The sequence below is a fragment of the Polypterus senegalus genome, chromosome 7, assembly GCF_016835505.1.
Source record: "Polypterus senegalus isolate Bchr_013 chromosome 7, ASM1683550v1, whole genome shotgun sequence".
Classification (NCBI taxonomy): Eukaryota; Metazoa; Chordata; class Cladistia; order Polypteriformes; family Polypteridae; genus Polypterus; species Polypterus senegalus.
This window is the reverse complement of record NC_053160.1, coordinates 109,282,750-109,307,692: the sequence shown is the minus strand read 5'-3', so window position 1 is coordinate 109,307,692 and position 24,943 is coordinate 109,282,750. Positions and strand designations below refer to the sequence as shown.

The 24,943-nt window shown below is 36.1% G+C and overlaps 1 protein-coding gene across 1 annotated transcript in view; it reads left to right on the top strand.

The window, feature by feature from the left end:
* The first annotated feature begins 2,785 nt into the window (after window positions 1-2,785).
* The window catches only part of aqp3b (aquaporin 3b), a 48,345-nt gene continuing 26,187 nt past the window's right edge, over window positions 2,786-24,943 (top strand). The window contains exons 1-2 of the mRNA XM_039759153.1: window positions 2,786-3,024; window positions 18,869-18,995. Of these exons, the coding sequence (XP_039615087.1) occupies window positions 2,917-3,024; window positions 18,869-18,995 (235 nt within the window). The 5' untranslated portion in view covers window positions 2,786-2,916. The remainder of the gene's footprint in view (window positions 3,025-18,868; window positions 18,996-24,943) is intronic.

Genomic DNA, 24,943 nt, shown 5'->3' with positions numbered 1-24,943 from the left:
TTTATCAGGTAGCTTTTTATCATTCAGTACATAATGAATCAGTAAGACATAAATGTAAAGCTGTGACTAAGTCTCACTCATGGCTGCTTCCTACAAAGTTACACTCTGCTCCTGGCCACTCCCAACAAAATAAATCCTGTTTTCTCCTGCTTCTGCATGTTTTTTTTCTACTCCTGCAAAAATTCCATCATGTTCCTGGCTGCATTCCTATTTTACCCTCTAAATGGCATATGAATGGGGCACCTAGCCTAATTGGATCTACAAGGGGCAGAATCTACAACAGGGGAGAGAAAGGAAATCAATATTTCAATAAGTAATAACTATTGTACATCTTAAGCTGCAGAGCATATTCACCGCAATTCATTTGAAAATTCAGTTATAAAAAAACAGATGCCTCCATCGTATAGGAGTGCACAAGGTATTATTTTCTTCTTTTTCAATTGCATTCACTTTTCCTGTGAAATAATATTGATCAGAATACTGAAGATAGTTTAATTTGTTTACTTTCAAGAAGCAATTTTCTCAGAAGATAGCTTACACTGTGATAACCTGTTTCTGATCACATGAATAAAGTCTAATTGTCCATATCTGTTTACAACTCTTCCATTTAAGTTCTTAACAGCAGAGTCTTAAGTTTTGGCCTGAGTTGCAATACCTCAAGTCAGGTCCTGAGGGTTCCATGGGTTTTCGGCAGGAATGCAGGCCTCTTGCTCGGACTATTGCCTACTGATGGTATCCTTCCTATAATAAAGAATTAGTTATTCCAGTATTATATTAGGTCTAATGTCTTGATCGCTGTAAGCTTTTTTATAATTTGTCCTTCATACTTAATAATTTTAAGACAAAGTTCCCCCTGTTCACAATTGTTCATGAAATGTGTTGTTCATCTGCTGCCTGTAGTGCTTCTTTCTGCCAGAAATCTCCTTACAGTGTTTAGAAGAGGACACTGTTGCTACTTCACAATGCAACTTTCACTTTACCATGCTGAGGAAACTACTGTAGTATTTGCAGTAAAGTGAAGCTTCAGCATCACCTACTCTATAAATATAAAAGATAATCAGCCACTATGTTTAAATATGTGCCTCTAACCCATATATGTACCACAGCTTCATTTCTTAATATTCTGTGGAGTGATATTTGACCTCATATGATAGATCTTAATCCAGTTCTGTTCCTAGCTAGGGCATGTCCTATTTATAAGCAATGTCAATTTTCAGACAAAACTATCACAAATGGTTTTTAAGATTCAAGTTCATATCTTTGCTGATTTTTTTTATTTTTTTTACTTTAGCAATGTGATATTTTAGTTCCATTCTACTAAACTTCTATCTAAATACATATCAGACATGGCACCTTTGCCCAGTTCTATGAGAAGGATGGCCCTGTTTAAATGCTATGTAAAAATAACATCATACAATTGTGACACATTAGTTTTGTGTCACCCAGAATCTTGGCATCTTGCTGAGCTGTATGAAACATGACTTGATGCTGTACTGTATTTAACATTTTATTTTATGGTAAAAAGCAGATTGGCTTTTTTTTAAAAGAAAACCACATGCAATCATATTTTCATAAAGTGCTAATGTGCTTTTGCACATCCTCTGGGAAGTCTAGGAATGTGAAATTAGCTCTCTTTGTAACAAGCAAACCACAGGACTCCATCATTGCCACTAGTAAGTGCTCTGAATAAGAAAGTGTGTGCTCCAAATAAGGTTGGAGATCAGAAGTGTTTACAATTCTTAATTACTTACAATTTCTCAGGTAATCTTATGAGCATCTCCCCCAAATACCTGGTGTCAATGAGGTGTAGGATTTGTTGTGTTAGGATTACTGCTGAATGAAAATGCCAGTAGATATGACAATCATATTTGTGTCTCATATGTTTGGTCTGCTGACCTCTGACTATAAAACTGACTGCATATACATGAAAGGCAGTGTGGTAAACTAAAATGAATACCTAATGATTAATGTTCTGTGAAAAAGGATGTTTTCAGCCATGTTGTACAGTAATTTATGGAGTCACAGTTTTTCAGTCACTTTTGTTCACCTTGTGGAAGACCCTTCAGTACTGAAGAATATGGTAAAAAAACAAATAAAGAAGACATCAGCAGCACTTTTTAAGCTTTTCTGTGAGTGTTTTTTATCCTTATTCTTTATTAGGTGCTTATTTCCTTATATTTCATTTTTATTACTGTATTTTTATTTGATCATAATAAAACCTTTAAAATAATTTTGGGACAAAGAAGTCAGGGATTTTAAATGTGTGGTAATCACAGTCGGTCCTGTCAGGTTTCTCTGCAGTTACAGTTCTGGAAGCAATGAACTGATGCCTGCTGCAAATTAGTTTAATTCAATATCAGGCAGTTTATACTTGTGATGCCAAATGAGTAAAACCTCATACCTTTAAGTATGCAATCATGCCATCAGAAGACTTTGCCCCCCCAGTGTTTAGCCTAAATTACTAATATAAATATTTTTCCTTCCTTAATGAAATATTTTGTCAACTGTTTCTCTTTGTTTTGTTATATTTGTTAAATTCAAGGTGCATTCTAATGAGCGTTATAGGTATAATTTATTCACAATTAATTTTCCGATTAAATTAATAGGACAAAAAAGAAATAAGAAAATTGTGCTAATCTAGACACATTCTTAGAGAGAAACCATGTCAGGACATTGACGCTTGGGCCCCCAGGCACTATGAAGCCCTGCCGACTTGGTGGGAGTGTCTCTTTAAGAAGCACTCTTCAGCTAGAATGCAGGCAGGAGGAGGTGCAGTGGTTTCCTGAGATAAAGTGTGGCGTGGGAGGGTCAAAACTGCTACCTATAAGACCCTCAGCCTAAAGTCAGACGCACCCAAGAGCTCAACTGTGAAGAAAGGTACCAGTCAGTCTTGAAAGCGTGTTTACCACATTCAGCATGGAAAGACAAAAGCGTTTCCTGGCCTGGATGGGGCAGATGTTCCACATCAAGAATAAACTTTTAAGGCAATCACTTGCTGAGTGTTTGGGCACCCTAATCTTGGTGGTGAGTGCCAAGTCAACTAACATATATATATATATATATATATATATATATATATATATATATATATATCACTTTTTATATGTTAAAGCAATATATGTTAATATGCAATTTGCTAACACCTAAAACTTATTTTAAGTAAATATTATAAATATTATATAAATATTAAAAAAGTATTGTGTTTTATATATTCAGACAAAAAATATTAAATAAACCTTAGGGTGCAAGACTATGTTACTTCAAGATGTGCATACACTGCTTAAAAATGTATAATTTTAAGACCTGTTCAAGTTAAAAAAAGCAATAAACGTTGAAACTTTAAGTGTAATTCTTATCAAAGCTCAGGGTGCATTTTTAATACTCTTACTGTTGCTTAAAATAGAAAGGAAATAGAAATGGAAAGAAAAAGCAACCTCCTAAACTTTAATGAGTAAACAATGTTTAAGTGGACCTATTTCCACATATAGGTTTGAACAGCTCACTTGTGGGTAAGTTTTTATTTGCACTTATAGTTGTTATTTTAAATGTGATTATGTTTTTCTGATTCTATTAAACACAGTGGGGGTGCATGGTTGTTGTGGGATCAACTTGCCTCTGAGGTCCTCCCAACTGAAAGGAATAGAATATCAATTAAGAAACGCATGTATTATATGAAGGTGTGTTTTCCGAGATACACTCGATTGATATTATTCAGAGGAATGTAGTTTAGCGGGAATAACTTATTGTCATTGTGACAAATTAAATTATCATTACACAATGGGAATCTTAATGTACCTGACAGGCGATTGAAAATCTGGACATTCTAATACGACCGACTGACTGTTTTAATGTTACTTTTATTTTTTCATTTTTTTTAAAGCATGAACTCAAGTTGTAGGCAGGTGTCTAGGCGTTGCACTATTATTTATACTGCACAAGGAAGCCACCTTAGGTTGATAAGGTTGATCTAGTTAGTTTAACAATGTCACATTAGATGCCTACTACGTTTAGAAAATACCATACCTTGAAATAAAAGAAATAACTCTTTTCTACATAGCGGCGCATGTTTACAGGCTGTGGAAGCTCAGAACGACAATTTGCGTACTGTATTATACACTGGGCGCGATTCCTATGCCAAATATGTGAAAAAGTTCGCGCTGCAGAATGACTGTATTGAATATTCATTCAAGGGTAGATTAAAACCTTCACCGCTCCAGCACGTCAGCCTCTAGGAGTTTTAAGGGCGCGATTAATCGTACAATTTACCGAGTGGGCTGAAAATTTTTGGGTTGCTGTTTTTGGGGTGTGTAGTCAGAGTATCAAGCGCGATGCTGATCGTTTAATCGTTCTTTATACCGAAAGGGTTTCGTATAGAAACGACTCTTTGGCCACAAGGACCCCGGGGGGTAAACCCAGGTTGCCTTGATGGTAGATCCCGCTATATAGGCTACTCTCTAGAGGTAAAGGTAAACTCTTCTGATATAAAACGAAAAATGTCTATCGTTCATTAAGCCATATCTCATTGGTTCTCCATGTTCAGAAATACATAAAATTGTTATTTACATTTGTAACAAATAAAAGAAAAAACACAATTTTTGGTAAGAAATTATAGATAACCTCGATAATTAATTTCTTATCCTCATTTTATAAACATGTTTTTTAAATTTTGTTCTGGTTTGTGTACAAAAAATTCCCAGCTATATATATATATGCTGTTGACATAAGCGCAAACAGTCTGAAAGCAGTGTCTTATCTTAAAGTGACGGCTTTAAATAAATATTTAGAAATGCTAACGTTAGTAAGATTAATCCGCAGGGTACAAAGCACAAAGCACGCACATTTTTTCTTTATTTCAAAAAAAGAAGAAGTTGGAATAAAAATTAGTGACATTAAGAATTGGGAAATATTGGTCAGGTTACTACCGTTTAATACTGTTTATATTGGTGTTCATGGTGTTAATGCTGTGAATATTTGCACACATTTATACTTGTTCTGGTTATTTTTTTTCAAATTCTAAACTGTGTAATGTGCAAGATATCATTTTAAAATAAAAAAGGATTCAGTTAACCTTTACATAACATTCTAATCTGATCTTTCAGAACTGAACATGATAATCATGCCAAGGAGCTGAACATGCCATTTTATTAAAATACCAGTGGGGACGGTCATTACAAAGCACTTTACAGTTTCCCTCTCATCTAACATCTACATTTATTGGTTTCAGCATGAAATTCTACATGTTATTGGAGGGTGAATAGAGCTAGTTAGCTTAAACTACACAAGTACATAAATAATATGAACATCCATCTGTTTTTGAATTCAGATAATAAAATTGTAGGGTTTCATGAGAAATTAATAGTTCACAGAACTCCAGTCAGGCTGAGTCCGACTCGCTTGCATTATCAACACGATGAAGAAATGCTAACTATATAGTTACAGTACGCTGAGTTTTCCTCAGTGTTTTTTTCACAGGGTTTCAGAACATGGGAAAATGAAAGGAATAAGGAGTACATCAGGTAAGTTGAGTTGTGTTTTCTGTTAGGTCAGTTTTGATGGTGATATTGTGGTGGAGTGTTTAGAGCCACTGCTTCGTGGATCCAACATTCTGGATTTGAATCCAGAGGAGTTTGATGTTCTAATCATATTCTAATTCTAATTCAAATATCATGTTATAACTTGGGCTTAAAGAGCAGCAGTATATTAAAAAAAAATTGAAATTTCTAGCCAAAATGGCAGCTGCTGCAAAATGATTAGCTTGGCAAACAGACATGGTTAAATATCATGAGTAAGAGAATTTCATATTTTTAAAACTAAACATGTTTAATTATATAACATTAAGCTGCAGGCATCTCAACAACATTTATTTCTTTTTACTGTGTCAGTTTATCTTCCTTGGTCTTGAAATAATCAAGATTCAATGGCCTACATTAGAAATCATAAAATATTGAATGTGTGGTCTACCCCATAAAATATACATAGCTACAGGAAAAACTGTGCATTATAGGTAAAATTTGTCTGTGTTGTGGTCGGTAGTATCACACTGTATATCAATCAATGAAAATCATTATCAGCATACTAGAAACTCAACATTTAGACAATGTCAAAAATTTTAGAAAGCAATATACATTGCATTCTCATAACAATGAACTTCAGGAACAAGGAACAAAAAAAATTAATATGTACTTTTTATTTTTGTAAAAAAAGAATTACAAGATTAGCTTAAAAATAACAAAATGTAAAATAAAAATATAAAGAGAAATATATCAGTAAATGGAAATGTAATGCAATTCGTATAAAAGTGCTCACACATGTACTAGTCAATCAGAGCAACCTAGCACCTGACTGAGGCTCGGGGCTTTTCTATCTTTTAGTTGACCGGCTGTTAACAACATTTTAAAAAAGGATCAAATGCATTTGTGATCAGTTCGATTTAACCACATACAGAGATGGCCAGGAATGAAAAGCAGCACCCTGTGCAACTAACAATCTAACCCTTTACTCTTATACAGCAAGAGTGTTGAGAACAGATGGGTAGTCCTCTCAATGTAATTTATCTTAGGCAAAATAAGGACACTTTAGGCATGTTAACTACAACACTATGCTGCATAAGTTAAACAAACAATGAAAAATTAACATTATTAACAGATATTTATAAGCCCAAAGAGAGTAGACAGCTTGAAGCATTAGTACTAAATAACCTTCCCAAAACTAACATGTAACATTAGCTTGGTTGGTAGAATTAATTGCATGTTATACATCTGCTTAATCTGTCACAGCAAATAGCTTTGCAAAGCAGACAATATCTTTGCCAGAAATATAATAAAGTGTAAGGCACAGAGAGTATATAACATGCTCCTACACACCTCTGTATCAGGTTAGGTCAGGTTAGAGGGTATTCACTGGTACAGCACATTGCCACAACCACCACACGACAAATCAACTTGGGATCTTGATTGGCAACCTCCTACAGGCAGACACGTGGTCCAGTTCCACCTTCCGGAAATGATCATCTATCTACCACAGCCAGGTGTTACGTGGCTTGGTCAAGCCACTTGGGTCCTCAACAATGAGGGTCCTGAGAGCCGGATCACCCTTGGGGAATCAAGCCACTTGGCTGTAGTGCTGTATCTGCCGCTCCCTCACAATGCAGGTAATATGCCTCATTCAGGACTCAATGAACAGCCGCTCATTCTACACAAAGTCAAACCAGCGGAACCCAAGGATTCTCCATAGGGCACCGTACCAAAGGAGTCCAGTTTTCATCTCAGGTCACTGGGTAATGTTCATGTCTCGCAACCATATAGCAAGACAGGAAGCATCAGGACTCTAAAGACTTGAACTTTCGTCATTTTTGCATAGTTTTTGCCACACACTCCTTTCCAGCCACCTCATCACCCCATGTTTTCCAAATCTATCTACTGAGTTCATAGGAAGAGACATCAGAGACATGAATGTCACTGCCAAGATAAATAAACCTCTCAAGAAAGTCGACATCTCTGTAGATATATAATTAAAGTGAAGTGTACTTTGTCACTTGACACTGTTTCTCATATTTGAGGTAGATCCCTTAACTGCATTATTATTTTTCAGAGAGGTTCCTTAGGATCAACGTATAATAAAAAATCAGGAGTGGTCTCCCCTAGAATTTCTTGTATACTCAGATATGGGGATGGATATTTGAGGAGTGAACTACAAGACAATGATTATATTTATATGTACATTAAAGAACCATATACAACAAACTAAATCAAATTAATAAAATATTAAAAAATTATGATAAAAGTAAAGTTGAATAAATCTGACTCAGTTACATAAATAAAAGGTAAAGTACCACTTACTGTTAACAGAAATAGCCCAAAAGATGACAGAAATCTTACATTTTCTACTTAATACTTGGATGCAAAATTTGGCTGACCTAAGTGAAAGCGTACTCAAGTTATAGTGTATAATACACACACACACACACACAAATAGACATAATTCCAAAAATGGTATTTCCAGACTCAGGGAGGTCTAAAATGTCGAGATTCATCAAAATCTTGACATCGAATCTTTGGACAATTACAAATGCAAAGTATATGAGAAAGTAAAAAGGAAAATAGAAAATTGAAAAATGTAAACTGAACTTCTTAAATGATACATCATAATTCATCCGCAAGAAAAATCTGATTGAAGAATAATAACCTACACAAAAACACAATTGATACAATAAAACAAAAGAGAATTTAAATAAATAATAAAAAAATTAGACCCAAGATCTAACACTGGCCACACCATAACAATTGTGAAATTCAGTTTTTATTTTTGAGTACCTGTTTCTTCCGGAGTCTGACACCTAATGATTTGATGAGTGAGCTTATGAACTTTCTTTAAGATGACTTCTAAAGTTTCTGGCAATGACATTTAAAGAAGCTTTCTGCCTCTTGTAACTTCACTATGTTTTCCTTTATCTTGAGCTTACATAGTAATCCATGTATATGCTTACCACACTGTGTCTAGAACATATTCATTGTCATTCTTGTAATACAGTTATGGGTATACATTTTATAAAGAGTCAGAGCCTCCTCCTCAGGTGTGAGTGAAAGTAAGGAACCCAACCCCCACGGTTGTGCTTGCCTTGGTATGTGAAAGGAAACTGAAAAACTCCAAGAAAACCACATATGAGCCTGAACACTTTGTACTATATGGCATTAATTTGTCAGTATTTTGCTACAATTAAGAGAACAAACTTTACAGGAAAAAATAATGAAAAAGAAAATGACAAAGTTAAGCATTTAAATATATGGTAAAGAATTAAAAATATTTCTTATTTTTTTTATAAATGTAAACCTAGAACTAAATGATTTTGCTGAATACAAAATAAGAGAACAAGTTAAAAGGAACAGCTATTTTAATAGGATGTTATGTAATCTTGCCCAAATAAAAGACGACATGACTGAACTGTTTTAAGTTATGAAGGAATCCAGGTTTTGACTTTAAAATTACTTCTTCAACATGAACACAAGGGCATAGATGGAAATGCATTAGGGATGTTAGAAAGTTTTTTTTCACAGAGAGAACCATAGAGACATGGAATAATTTACAGAATAGTATGATACATATACAGAAGTACTCTGCATGCCTTCAACACTCAGCTTGATGTCATGTTTGCTCCTAATGAGCAAATATAACCAAAACATAACCTTAACCATTATATGATATTATTGCATAGTATTCTATAATACTGTAATGTTGTTGAGAAAACCTGAAGTTCTTTCTTTAATTTAATTTATTGTTAGCAGTGATATTTACTTTGGAAGGTATTCATCTACTTTATTTGTCCCTAGCTGCTTTGTGTTTCAAAACTTTCATAACAGAGCAGCTTGGTTTGAGCCATTGTTTACTTTCATTTGCAAATGGATTGTACCACCACGTAATATGTAACCTTTGATAGCTGGACCATTCAAGTCTTAATTATTTTACCTTGACAGTACACTGCATAATGAAAAAGTCCCAATGATAGTAAAAGCATATGCTAAATCAAGGTTTATGGTAGGTTGTCACTGTTGAACATTCTTTTAAGAAAATTAGCATTCATTTTTATTATTTTCTTTGTGCATGTGTACTTGTTATTTTTGTGCTACAGTGCAATAGAACTCTCATTGTATCACCAAGTATCGCCAAAATGTGTTATTTTCCAAGTTATTATTAGTCATTTTATTGGTTTAAAAGCATAAAGCTATTCCCTAGTTGAACCAATAAATCAGAGGCTCCTGCAATGCAAGGATTATCTTTTTTCACTATGTCAAACTAAAGTACTTTACTTGCTTCCAACGGAATTGATCAATTCATGTAAGATTAGCAAAACTCTAAACTAATTCCATTGATGAAAATTGTAAAAATGTATGCACATTTTACAACTCTTACAAGGCATCATTCTGTGTACTTAATAGGATCAGGTATCAGAATTTCTACAGTTCCTTACACCAAAGCCCTGGAATTCAAGAGTTTTCAGTGCAGCACTAATTAATTGTGCAGTATTCACCCTCTTAGTTGCATAACCTGCAGGAAAAAATACACCAGTCCATTGCAGGACTTTAAAATCTCACCTCTAAACTAACTTATTCCAGGCTTTTAAGTCTCTGACTAACCAAAATTCACATCTTTGATATGTGGTAGGAAATTAGAGTTATACTTGAAAGTCCTGTGAAATGGTAACTAAGATGGAATTCTTCTCAACCCTTCAGAAGCTCTGTGGCAACTGTGCTCACCATTGAGCTAATGTATCATTGTACATTATTTGTTTTCAAAATCTCATACATTAATAATTTCTTTTCATATATTGTAAATATTCCATGCATAAACCATAACATATGTCTTCAGTGAGTGCTTCATAAACATTTTCTATGCAGGTGCACATAACAATTGATAATGCCCTGTGATCTCATTTGGCTTTAATAATAATAATAATGAAAGAAAAAAATGTAAAATGTTATCTTTCAAGAACAAAAATGACAAAGTCACCAGATGGAGCAGTGGCAAGTAAATCAAATATTTGTTTGCATGATGTAGTCACATTAAGTTCTAGAAAGCCAGTCTCTTTGTCATATAGTTTGCTAGTATTTTTTTCAGGATGCTTTTTAGTTCAATTCCTGTAATAAACACAGTCTTCCAAATTAATTTTCTCAGGAGCTTTTAATAATGCTCAACTGGTGTTCAATTTAGACTAGTCTGAATATATGTTTTCAGTAAATGCCTTTCTATTTGTGAAAGCAAAAATTAGAGATTTTAAAATGAATTTCATCAGCACTTTAGGCTAGAATGACATGTGTCTTTGAAGGGAAAAGGCACAAAATCCGATATATATAGAAAATAAAAAAAAATCTATATCGGAAAATTGGTGATTCCAAATTTTGTCCTGGTTGAATGTGAATGTGGATATGCATACTCTGTTCAGTACTGTTTTCTTCCCTGCACCCTATACTGTTGGTCTTCAACTCAATGTGATTTTTGAACAGGATGAAATGGTTTTAGTAATGTTACAGAAGGATAATTTAGTAACTAGTAGTTTAACAGCACTGTTAGAAATGGTTATGTTGTAACTGGGAATACACAGTGTATTACACACTTTTGCAAAGGGTAATTTGAGCAAAATTATATAAGATATTTATGTTCTGAGATTTTTTTCTGGTAAAAAAGACAAATGTTTTGAGATAAGATTAATTACAATCAGCAGTCATTTACCAGGGGAGTGGGCATGGGTTACATGTTGATTAGCCTATGCAAGTAAGAATTTTATTGTACATTGGAACCTCGGTTCACGAACGTCTCTGGATTACGACCAAAACGTTCGCCAAACTTTTGCATCTGTTCACGACCACACAGTCCGTTGATAAAAAAGCCAGTTTCCCTTCTGGTTCATGCGCGGTGATGATTTCTGCATGTGTTCAGTCTCTCCCTGTACTGTACATTGTTCTCGGTGCATCACACAGAGGGACTCTCCCTCAAAACTGTAACCTCCTCTCAACCCAGCTTCCTCCTGTGGCATAGCGGGTCCACAGCTCCCATCAAAAGGGCCAGTTTAATAAATAATCACCGCAATCACGGCTTAGCGAGTTAACTTAGTTAACTTAGCGGTTCCTGAGGAGTTTGTAATGTGGGCGTTTCTCACCTAAGTGCACAGGTGAGAAGCGGTCTGCATCCGTAATTGTTCCCAGGAGCTGCTGATTGCCTTTCTACCACGCCTCTTCATAAATTGAAGCGCAAGTCGGCTAAAGGGAAAAAGTAGAGAGCAGGAAAGAACGGGAGGTTGCAGGAGAAGGCAGGAGTAGGAAGAGAAAGCCGGTGCAGGAGAGAGAGCGAGAGCGAGAGAGAGAGAGAGCGAGAGTGAGCACATGAGAGCGAGCGAGTGAGAGAGAGAGAGAAGTGCAGGCTCGTATGCAGCTGAGAGTGAGCGAGATGCTGAGCAGGGAGCCTGGGTGTTTGTCTCAGTGTTATTCAATATTTTTACATTTAGTTGACTATTACACTGTGCATTCTATGGTATAATTAACTATTTTTGTGCTTAAAAATCTTTAAAGAAAATATATTTAAATACAGTTTGTACTTCAGGTTATGACCAAATCAGGTTACGACCAGAGGTTTGGAACAAATTATGGTCCTGACCCGAGGTTCCACTGTACTCTGTACACTGACGATAATGCCCTTTTAAAACTATAGACCAAAAAAGAAATACTGGATGATTTGTTATATAAGCATGTTGACAGTAAGAGACTGGCTGATTTGTAGGCTTGCAGCTCTTTACCCTTAGACATTCCTCACTGTTATTCTTTGTATGGAAAAGCTGTAGGTAATGTGTTGTAGTGAAATTTGTCCTGTTTTTAAGTAACATCTCTTTGTTATTTCAAGTCCTTTATGCTTGTAAGGCACTGAACCTTTGACTTTTTTCCCTGTTCCATGTTATACCTTTGCTCTAGTTCTGCTCTCCATCTAATGTATGCTTTCATTTGCATGTTACCTCTCACCAAAACCCATGATTTTTTTTCTTTGATACTGCAAATAGAACCACAAACAAATAGCAATAGTAAAAGTCCTTAGCATATTATCATATTCTGCTTAATACTCAGCAAATTGCATGTATATTTTAATGTTATACAAAATCTGTAGTACTGTCCTATAATTTGCTCTGTGGTGAATAATGCAAATACAAGGATATAAATAGCTGATCCACATTTACAAGAAACAGCACAGATCTAGGGGCTCCATTCATAAAGAGAATGGTCCTTTCTGATGTAGATTGCCCTTCAATGAAACACTGCCAATAAGGAATAAATGAAATTAAGGTGTGGTTTTTGGTCAGTGATAAACTATTGTTTCATGGGTGAATAAAGGTATATACCATGGTTGCATTAGATGCCCTCTAATAACTCAGCCTTTGAAAAGAATCTGTCACAAGAGGGACTGGGAGAGAAAAAGGTGGGTGGAACAAGCCAGGGCAGGACAGATAAGGGCAGAGGATCTGTGTGAGTGTTTAATGAAAGAAAAGTGTGTTGGAATCAAGGGCCCCCGATCAAGATGGCTTATGAAATTAAAGATGCTCATCAGGTATATGCTTCTTGTTTAAAATATGCACAGTAGTGATAACATTGCTGAAGCAATGATGAAACTAAACTTAGGTGGCCCGCTGTGTCTGCCTGACACCAAACCAATGCATCTCAACCAATGTCTATGTATCATAAAGGACCCATATAAACCAGTTTTTATATATCTAATCCAATAAATATGTTAAAGGATGTTTTCAAACCAATGATTATATTCAAGCCAATGTATCTGAACCAATATACTGTATACCGGTATATCTGTCCCAATTTATGTGTTTTTTTTCTTGAATGATGCCTCATATGAATATGAAATGCATATATTTATATAATATTTAAAATGTAATGTGTGTGTATTTCTTTTCATTTTTACATAAAGCTAATACAAGATAAACAAAGGTCATTAGATACAAAATCAAGCATATGTCAAAAAAGTGTAAGCCAAAAAAAATTAATATTCATGCTATGCAAACTGAAGCATTACATACTGTAAAAAGACATTTAATATTTTATATTGGATGGGGTGGTACAGTGGCCCAGCACTGCTTCCTTGCAGTGAAGAGACCAGCATTCAAGACCCGTGTTCTCCCTGCATGGAGTTTGCATTTTCTCCTTGTGTCTGCATGGGCTTCCTCCAGGTGCTCCAGTTTCCTCCCAAAGTCCAAAGACATGCATGTTAGGTTGCCCTTTTGTGTGATTAGGGTGGTTGTATATTTGTGTTGTGTTGTGTGCTTATTCCTGCCTTGCGCCCTTTTCTGGCTGGGATAGGCTCCAGCAGACACCCACAACCCTGTTTAGGACAAAATGGGTTAGAAAATGACTGATTTTTTATATTGGAAAATAAAATTCTGAAGTAAAACTTTCAACAACATACTTCTGTTGTGTGTACCAATGGTTAGTTGGAAATGGATTCTAGTTAAAAGCAAGAAATAAAGATACACTAGAATTGTATTTTGCATACAGCAGAAAGGGCAGATTTGTTAATAATAATAGTAATAATAATAACTTTAATTTAAATTTAATTTAACTTTAAATAGCACCTTATCATACATTTACATGCAAGTCAAGGTGATTTTCATGGGTTAATCAACAAAAACAAAGATATGCCACATTTACCTGGATTTTTATCATTAATGAATACAATGATAATTTCTAATTAATGTAAGTACACTAAATACAAAATCAGATCTAATTAATCTATATATATATATATATATATATATATATATATATATATATATATATATATATATATATATATATATATATATATATATACATACAGTATATATCAACATTTTACCTAGGCATGTGTACATGGCAACCCATGAAGTTGAAACGGTTTAATGTTATTAAAATTAATTAAAATATACAACAGCAAATGAATCAGCCCATAGTGGTTTCAGTTTATTTAGGATGTAGATTAAGTTCTTAACTCCTAAATTATGTATTAGGCACTTTCTGCATACTTGACCTTTCCTGACTACTTTTAGTTGGTTCATTGCAGTAGGATGGCTGCCTATGTGCATTCTCTGCAGTTTTTAGATAGATGTTTGTGCCTTTTGTAAAGTATAGATAAGTTACAGAGAATTGATATCCACATTTTCTTTGCTGTGGGGTAGATAAGAGACCAGGTTTAGGGAGTTAACACTGCTAATAATACTGATATTTCTACATTTTCTTCTAATATTCAGTATTGACTAATGAAGAATATTTTTCAGGATTTTTTTTTTACTGTTACACTTAACATTCAGTAATGCCACACAGAAGGAAATAAGGTTTTTTATGTCTCAGAATGGCATACAGAATACTATGATTTGCCCACTTGTCAACATTGACTTTTTCCTCAGTGCTGAACTAGATAATAAAGTAAAGAAGATGGATTAGTGCATTCATCCGTCAGCAAATAACTTCAAATAGCTGATTTTTTTTTTTTTTTTACTTTTTGGGTATTCATTTGACATATTAATAGAATGCTTTCATAGGTGTTCCCAGTAAAACTATTTTCAAATCATGGGATTGCTTTTTCTTGAATATTCTTTCAATTGTGTTACTATGCTTAGTAAGATTAATAAAGTATGCAATTATATAGCACTTTCAAACCCAAATCGTTCTTATTCAACCAACACATTCCTTATTCGGTATTCCATCCATCCAATAAATTTTTCTCCACTTCATTTAAATTCTATATGGCTCTCTGGGTAGGGACAACTTACCTGTTTGGTTAAATGACATGGCAGCCACAGACAGCAGTGGTATGCTACACAAAGTAACAATGAGAATGTGATGTTTTGTCTTCATATTCTATTGTAATTATATACTATTTACACTTTTAGCTAGTATGTCTAGGAATGTAGATACACTTTAATAAGTTAGCATTCACTTTGTCTCATTGTTTGTCTTACTTTCTGTTAGCAATGGTTTTGAGTTATCAGGGCCTCCCTGTCATAGAGTCTGTGTTAGAGGTTAGGTTGTCAAAGTTCAGTAATCCACAGAACCTACCAATGGGGTTTGTCACCCTTTTTATTTACATAGATTTGGGATTAAATATGCATCTGATTTTAAAATCAACTGCAGTAAAGTACAGCAGTGAAGGGAGGCATATGGGCACTTCAGCTGGAGCATTCAAAGGCCAAGCTGCATATGAAGAGCAACCCACAATGGAGCCAGCCGTGCTGTTCTGCCTACAACCCTGGCCATCTTTCATGTAACAACCATCAGAACCAAACACATTTGATGCACCCAGCTGTGTCTGTGAGGCCCAACTTTGAGGAATCTGAAGAAACCAGCTGTCCTTATCTTTACTTATCCCTGGAGTGAATTTCTCACCAGTTTTCTCTAACAAGTAAATTAGCCATCCAGGCAGTTACAGTGGGTTAGAGTACTGCCTAGCTTGGTTACATGAGACAAAATATACGCATATGATATTTTTTGCATGATTTATGTCCACCTTTCCAGTGCTAGAGTATGAATCTTCAAGTTCTTATACAAACATACACTTTTTCTTATGTTTTTGCTGGACTTTATTCATTATATTCATTTCTTCATGCTGACGGTGTATGCACCCAAAAAGAAGAAGTCTGTCTGCATTTTCAGTACCATGCACCATAACATGGAGTACAGGCAAGATCAAAAAAAACATGTTGAAATGACAACTCATGTTCAAATGGCATAGCATTTCAAATAGTGACATGCATGAGAGAGGCAGAGACAGATTTGATCTCATTCAAGTGGTAACTGGAATATAAAATAAACACTTTTGCAAAGATATAATGAAACAAGTGTGTTTTTATTCAAGAATAAAACTGAATAACAAAAAATTCAAGTGACAACAAGATACCAAGAATACATGATTTAGTAGCATTTGTGTGTCTATTTATATCCTATCTATTTATATATTTTTCAAGTAGCACTGGCTGTTAGCCAGCAAAAATGCTGTGAAGCTTTCTGTTGTTACAGTTCTGCTTTTGTTCAGTCTGATTGCGGTATCAGGACATCATATCTTTGATTGCTGGTACAACAAATAATTCTGAGCAGACATCAACCACAGTACCAACTGTGGTCATCGCTGCTCTTGTGAAAAAAATCGTGATAAATGGCATTAACTCAGAAGGAGAGGCAAGTTCGTTGTACGAGGTGAATGTCACTGAAAGAATAAAAGTGAATAATAAAAAAAGGGCTAACTTTTACAAGTAGCCAAAATTTACACCGGGTGTTACAGACTCAAATCAAATGTATGTTTTTATTATATTATAGTTCAGACTTGCTTTTTTACCCAAATATACTGACCTATCTGTGTACATATTCTGTGCTATAATACAGGTGGCAATTATATTTAATTTGTTGTTGTGCTTTTCAAGATATGTTACAATGATTATGGCATCAACCCTTTGGTTTCTGTAAGACCACTTAAGATATGTCCTGTTATTGGGAAAGAAAATATAAAGGAAAGTGAAATGAGTTTATGCAATGGTCTAAAGTGTAATAAAATTATGATATAACTAGTCTGATAAGTTTTTTTTCCAATTCTTTATCACTCATCTGTGTTGTAAAGAATGTAATGGTGTAGTGTAGCGGGTCCACAGCTTTAAATGAATGGCCAGTTTTTAAATAATCCATTTGACCATGTCAGTCTCCGTGGGCATGATTGTTCAGCCGTTGGGAGTTAATGAGGTAATTGGGGCGAGTTGCACCTGCATGTGAGGGTACGATTGTTCTCAATTGCTTAATTGGCTTCCTGCGGTGCGTGATTGAGCTACTGTGCCCACAGAGCCGTAAAAGTACGGGCCGGCACAGGAGCTCGGTAGGAGAGATGAAAAAGAAAAGCAAAAGAGATTGTGAGAACGCCAGCTGATTATGTAGATGAGTGGGTTTGGGTGAGGTGGCATCCTTCCTAAAGATTGGGGGGTCAACTACATGTGCGAGAAGGAAGACGGGAGGACAACCGACCCTGTTGTCGCAGATGCTGAAGGAGGCAGCCAAGTAGGGGGTCGGTAGCTAGAGGATCGCAGCGGCTGGTCTGTCCAGCTGTGCGAACCATGGAAGGAGCTGTGCTTGGCTGATTTGCCTCAATGACGGCTGCAGGTTTGGTCCCGTTTTAGTCTTGTTTTTAACACTTGGACTTTTACCTTTTTATGGGTTGTTTATTGGAACTGCTTTGAGAACTGCACTATGGACGCTGTTTTGGTTTTGTTTTTGGTTTTAATAAAAGCGCTTTTTTGCTAACTCCTTGTTCAGTTTGATTTGTCTCCACCAGACCAGTTCATCTCTTAAATTATCGATGGTCTTGGGTTTGAGGGACTCGTAAAAGGGAAGTGGGAGTATGGCGCAGGACCCACACCATCACAAATGGCTGTGAATTTGTTATTTAGTCCTGGTTTAAAGCTGATGTTTAATATCTATCAAGAAGTCCAGTATCTAAGTTATGACTTTCTGAAAATGTTTCTCTAACTAAGCAAAACTTGAAAGCAATGCCATAAGTTTACTTGGTTTTCTAGAATGCATGTGGTGTTCAAGGCTTATTTCAACTTCAGTTGTGACCAGGTTACATTTATTAGACAAATAGGATTCTGTGCCTATAAGCCTCAAACAGTTATAATCTCTCTCGATACTTAGGTTTTTTATTTATACTCAGATGTGTGGTTTTTTTTTTTTTTTGCTTTGCAGTAGACTGTTTTTAATTGCAGTTTTTCTTCAACATATCAAAGATGTGTGTTTTTTGATGGTTCAAAAGTATGTGTGTTGTTGCTAATGGGGCAGGCAGCAGTCTCTCATGACTCCTAATTAGATTTAGTGCAAATATTACATCTGTATTGCATGTATAACAAATTACCACCTACTCTAAAGTTTAAGTTATCAATTCTGTTTTATAGGAGACTCTTATTTTTTCCTTTATCATCCGAAAGACATAAATGTTTAAATCGGTGACTCAGAATTGTCCCTGTATAAGAAAGATGAGTTTGTGCATCAGTGTGCTTTGTAATAGGACACGCCATTCATTATTGGCTCTAACCCTTGTGCTAAATGCTGCTTAGATGGGCTCTGCCTCACTAAAACATTTAAGCAGCTTCAGTCACTGGGATTTGAACCTTTTTGCATGAGTAGATTTTTAATGGATAAATTAACTGGAATTTAAGGGTTTTTGTTTTTTTTAAACAAAACATATTTCAGTTGTTTGTCTAGGTCTGTGTTTCAGGTGGTAGCGATTTAATATTAGAATATTGGAAGGCTGAGGAAAACTTTCTTGTATAAGTATCACACATTCTGTATGTTCCTTTTTTTCTATTTTGCAGATGTTTGGCTGTGGCTCTGTGGCTCAGTTGGTCCTTAGTGGCGGCACCCATGGCCAATTTCTTACAGTCAACTTTGCATTTGGTTTTGCAGTCACACTTGGCATTCTTATTTCTGGACAGGTGTCAGGTATGTTTTGTTCAGACCATTTAAATTTTGAAAAATATTAATTAGTTACTGCTTTGTTTATCAATGTTTTGATTCAAATTCAGCTTTGCAGTTTTGAACATTGCCATAAACAACAAAGAGAGAGAGAAATATAAGGGATATTAAAGGTTACAGTTCTAAAGTGGAAAGTTCTTTTTAACACTGACTAAATTGTTTGGTGTTTTAATTGGTGATGGGTTTAAATAGGTGATACAGTGCAGTGAACTTCAGATTAACCATTACACTTTGGTTTTGAATTGTGTCAATGTCAAAGGTCAGCCTGTTCTAGTTATCAAGTTTCCCAAAGAACGGAAGACACATTTAGCATTTTTGGGCCTGATTTTTGTAGTATAAAACTGGAGGGTATCTCACAGTTCCTGTCTGTTCAAGTGAATGTGCTGGGGAGGGGTGAGTTTCTTAAGCATTTGTGTTTATTGCATTTTGTGAGTTCATGCTCTGCTTTTGATCTTGTTTTTGGCCTGGCTTTTGTTCAGAGCATTTTTGCTTTAAATATTTTTATTGGTAAAGATTCTATTGGGCCCTCTATGATTAGCCAGGGCTTTTGGTTGGGTTTCCCCCTCTAGTGAGTATATTTGGAAGTTTTTGGGACTCCTACTCATAACAGCAAGGTGCCATTTTTGCCTAAATTTGGAGAAGCTGGATTCTTTTTCAGCTGATTAAATTCGGCTGTCTCACTCAAGTGGTCAAGATGTTTTCAGATATGGTAATTAAGCAATTATGTAAGCCCTTTCTATAAACACTATAAGGAGAAATTGTGAAAGATCCCACTATGTCATACAAAATGAACACCAAGAATTTTGGGGGATAATAGAGTTAAGTTTCAAGTTAAACTGTAAAATTTTTTATATTGTGCTGCTAGTTTATATGATGTTTGTTTTGTAGAAATTTTGAAATGTAAAACAAGCCACCATACAATAACTCCTACTAATAGTAATTTGATTATAAAGTAATATAAAGAACATTTACCTAAATGCAAGCTTAAGTCAGGTGGTATTAGACAAGATTTTAAAAATCACAGCATACATGGATTTATAATAAATTAGACCTTCTTGATTCACAGAAATTCTGCCTGAGATAGGTGATCTGAGTGGTGTGTTTCTGGAAGACTAAGAAACCGAAGCTCATGAATGTTCCTATAGGTCAAATGTAAAGTGAGCCCCACCTTGTCTTATCAATGCTGTGGTAACATTGTCATAATCTTAATTATGATTCATGAATCATGATTCTGCAGTTAAACTCAAGTTTTCTCATTAGCATTCTCTGTACACATTTCCTGACAACTTTCACAGCCTGTCTGTTCAGAAATATGATTTTTGTATAGTGTTCATATTTTACTAAAAAAATCACATTAAAAAGTCAAGCACAGAACTTGCTTCTTTACAAAATATTTTGCACACATGATTGTTCTAGTTTTCCTGTGTCTACTTTAATTCTTTGTTTTAACTGCGTGCTGAGAATTTTGTTTATTGGTTGAAGTAAGCAAGTATGTGGAAAGATCATGTCATTCTTGAGTATTTTAGAGACAACATCAGAAATATATAAATTAGCAGAACTTCACTTCTGCATGTTAAACTATCATCTGAAATTTCTTTAACACGACACTGTACAACTTAGTCACAATGTAGCCAAGCCATCAGGGTGCTTAGCAATATAATACTGCTACATAAAGCTACTATGTCTTTTTGCAATAGGCACATCTGTCATAAGTGCACTGTTACACAGGGAGCTTAAACAGTAACATAGAAAAAAGGTTATTTATATGAAAGTGATTTGTAGCTGCATGGTATTGGGATTCAGTAAATGAGTTGCTGGCTCCTTGGACAGTTCCTACATCCCACCAAAAATGTTCCCCTGAAAAATTTACTACACACATCAGCAATGCAATGCTGCTTCTGTTATCTATCTGGCTGTGTGCAGCACTGTACAAAAATGTTAGGACATCCAAGAAAACTATTAGTATGTTTTTTGATTCGGTTGTAAAAATACAGTGGCATACGAAAAGTCATTCCTTTAATCATCATTTATTGTAACAAAAGATTGTACACATAATTATTCAATATTGTATAGTGAACTCTTATACTGTAACAATACATTTCCAAAGTCAAAACTAAACCATTTTCTGTAGATATTGAACAGAAGAAAATCTCTAATGTTAATGTTCAAGTATTCAAGCCATATACTAATACTATGCCAAGAACTCTTTTGCTGCAATAACAGCCTTAATTTTTTTGGGGTAAGCATGTACCAGTTTTGCACATTGTTCAGGAGTGATTCTTCCCGACTCTTCTTGGCAGAATTCATAGAGATCCTTTAGGTTGGTGGGATGGTGCCACTGGACAGCAGATTTCAAATAGTGCCACAGATTCTCATTAGGGTTAAGATAATGGCCTTGACTTGGTCATTCCAAAACATTCCCCTTTCTTTTTTTGAACCATTCCAGTATCACTTTGTCCTTATGCTGGGGGTCATTGGACAGAGGCAGTGGTGCAGTAAGAATTATGTTTCTGAAATTCTCTAGCGCCTTCAACACCATCCAACATCTGCTCCTTAGAGACAAGCTGACAGAGATGGGAGTAGATTCATACCTGGTGGCATGGATCGTGGACTATCTTACAGGCAGACCTCAGTATATGCGTCTCGAGAACTGCAGGTCTGACATCGTGGTCAACAACACAGGAGCACCGCAGGGGACTGTACTTTCTCCGGTCCTGTTCAGCCTATAAACATCGGACTTCCAATCCACTCAGAGTCCTGCCATGTTCAAAAGTTCGCTGACGACACTGCTATCATGGTCTGCATCAGGAGTGGGCAGGAGGAGGAATATAGGAACCTAATCAAAAACTTTGTTAAATGGTGCGACTCAAACCACTTACACCTGAAAACGAGCAAAACCAAGGAACTGGTGGTGGATTTTAGGAGGCCCAGGCCCCACATGGACACCGTGATTATCAGAGGTGACTGTGTGCAAAGGGTGCACCTGGGAGTGCACCTGGATGATAAATTGGACTGGACTGCCAATACTGATGCTCTGTGCAGTGCTGACTATACTTCCTTAGAAGGCTAGAATTCTTCAACATCTGCAATAAGATGCTGCAGGTGGTTGATGCGGTGATGTGCTGGGGAGGCAGCATAAAGGACGTCTCACACCTGGACAAACTGGTGAGGCTCTATTGTAGGCATAGAGCTGGACAGTTTGACATCTGTGGCAGAGCGACAGGCGATGAGCAGGCTCCTGTTAATCATGGAGAATCCACTAAACAGTATCATCTCCAGACAGAGAAGCAGCTTCAGCGACAGACTGCTGTCACTGTCCTACTCCACTGACAGACTGAGGAGATCGTTCCTCCCCCACACTATCCATCCATCCATCCATCGTCCAACCCGCTGAATCCGAATACAGGGTCATGGGGGTCTGCTGGAGCCAATCCCAGCCAACACAGGAACCAATCCTGGGCAGGGTGCCAACCCACCGCAGGACACACACAAACACCAAGCGGCCAATTTTAGAATCGCCAATTCACCTAACCTGCATGTCTTTGGATTGTGGGAGGAAACCGGAGTGCCCGGAGGAAACCCATGCAGACAGGGGGAGAACATGCAAACTCCACGCAGGGAGGACCCGGGAGGCGAACCCGGGTCACCTAACTGCGAGGCAGCAGCGCTACCACTGCGCCACCGTGCCGCCCCCCCCACACTATGCGACTCTTCAATTCCACTCGGGGTTAAACTTTAACATTATACAAGGTTATTGTCTGTTTTTACCTGCATTTTTAAAACTCTTTAATCTAATATTTTTTTATCAGTATGCTGCTGCTGGAGTATGAGAATTTCACCTTGGAATTAATAAAGTATCTATCTATTGTCATGTTGAAAGATGAATCTTCTCTTGAGCTATAGATTCATAGCAGACTGAAACAGGTTCTCCTGCAATATTGTGCTGTATTTTTGTCCATCCCTTGTCCCTTCAACTCTGACAAAATTCCTAGTCCCAGCACATGGAAAGCACCACCATATCATGATGTGACAGCCCCCATATTTCAGCGTATGTATGGTGTTTCCTGAAGCATGGGTAGTGTTACTTTACACCACACATCTCTTTAAAGTCTAGCCAAAAAGATCTATTTTGGTCTCATCTGGCCATAAAACCTTCTTCCACACCTTAACTGGGTGTTTCTCGTGTTTTGTAGCAAATGCCATACATGGTTTTATGTGGACCTTAAGGAATGGCTTCTTTCTTGCTACCGTCCTATATTGGCCTGTTTTATGGAGAGCTCTTGAAATTGTGAACCCATAAACCTTCACTCCAGTTTTACTCCAGAGTGTGAGAGTTGGATTTTTAGTAGCCTATCTCATCAGTCGACATCTTTTTCTGAGGGACGGCCTGTGCAGTAATGAACCTTTTACTTTCTGATGATGAATCTAACCATGCTTAATGGGACCTTCATACTCCAGTATTTTTTTGTAGTAGTTTCCTGACACAGGACTTTCTTCCACAGGTTGTTAACTACATACTTTTTGGTATATTACAAAGTTCAGTATGTTTCTGCAAGGATGTGTTCTTAAGGGTAATACACCCCACAGTACTTTTATTTCAAGATCTCTTTGAAAGTTTGAATTGTGCCTTGGTGACAGATGATTCATTTCCAGAGCAAGCACTTTATTGGATTACCTTTTGTCCTCTAAAGCAAATGACCTTTATTACAGTTGATGCAACACAGACAAGTGTCTGGGTTTTCCATGTTTTTATTTTTCTTTCAACTTACTTACTTTCTTAATTTCTTTATAAGGGCATCTTGAAAATTTGGTTTGGTGTTTTGTAGCCTTAAAGATACAAAACTATAATTTCATGTCTGCCAAAATGTGTTTTACTTGGCTATTTCCTAAGCTCTTTTTGAGCTTTTTGATTTAAATTAGGTGAGCTGTTGGTGGAACCTAAGGCAAAGAAATTTGCTGTGATGGCAAATGATATTGTCATTTAGCACTGCATTTCATGGCCATTGCCAATCTAATTCAGTGGGGCTGTGTATGTCTGACTTCAGAGCTCTGTGAATTAATGTACATTACATAACATTTCTTTTATTAATTGATATTACAAGTTGTACAGCATATGTTAAGGCAGTGCTGTGGTTGGAGCAAATGCCAGACTGAATATTTTTATACGCAAGTCTAGATTTTTTTTAGGCTGCAGTATACTTCAAGATTTTAACACTAGAATCCCTGAAGCATACAGAAAAAGTCGTAATCCCAGGCTACCTTAAATTCCTTTGCACCTTCCATCTGCATATATTGTTTTGCAAGTGTGTCAATCAGCAACTGCAGCAAGCAGCTTGCTCTCCCATCCCCCACAGAAGCAGCTGAAAGTCTCTCAGCTCAAGTCTCTTTATTTGGATGTGAGGTGCCTGAAGCTATATAGGGTACAGTAAATAATATATCGTTATTTGGAATACATTTCATGTATGTTCAGTGTCTACAACTATCTAGGTAAATGTAGGATGACAGGAAATGTTTGGCAAGAAATGCTGAGCACATAACTAAAAATACGTCATTATTACTATTATTATTATTAACATGGAAAAAGTTTGAAGTGTATAATGTGTGAAGACTTTAGTCCACATATCAAACATATTTTATTCAAGAATATAACCAAAGGGGAAAAAATTCTGTTTACATTTTGCTGTTAATAATTTAAAAACCCAAACTCAAATGTCAATCAACGGAAGGTTGATATGTTGTCTTGGATGGTGCAGCGGTAAGAACTGCTGCATTATAACCAAAATGTCGCATGTTAGAATCTGGATGCTCCTTGTTTTGAGAATAAAAATATTTGATTTGAGTTTGTAACACCCGGTGCAGATTTTGGCTACTTGTAAAAGTTAGCACTTTTTAAAATTCAATTTTATTCTGTCAGT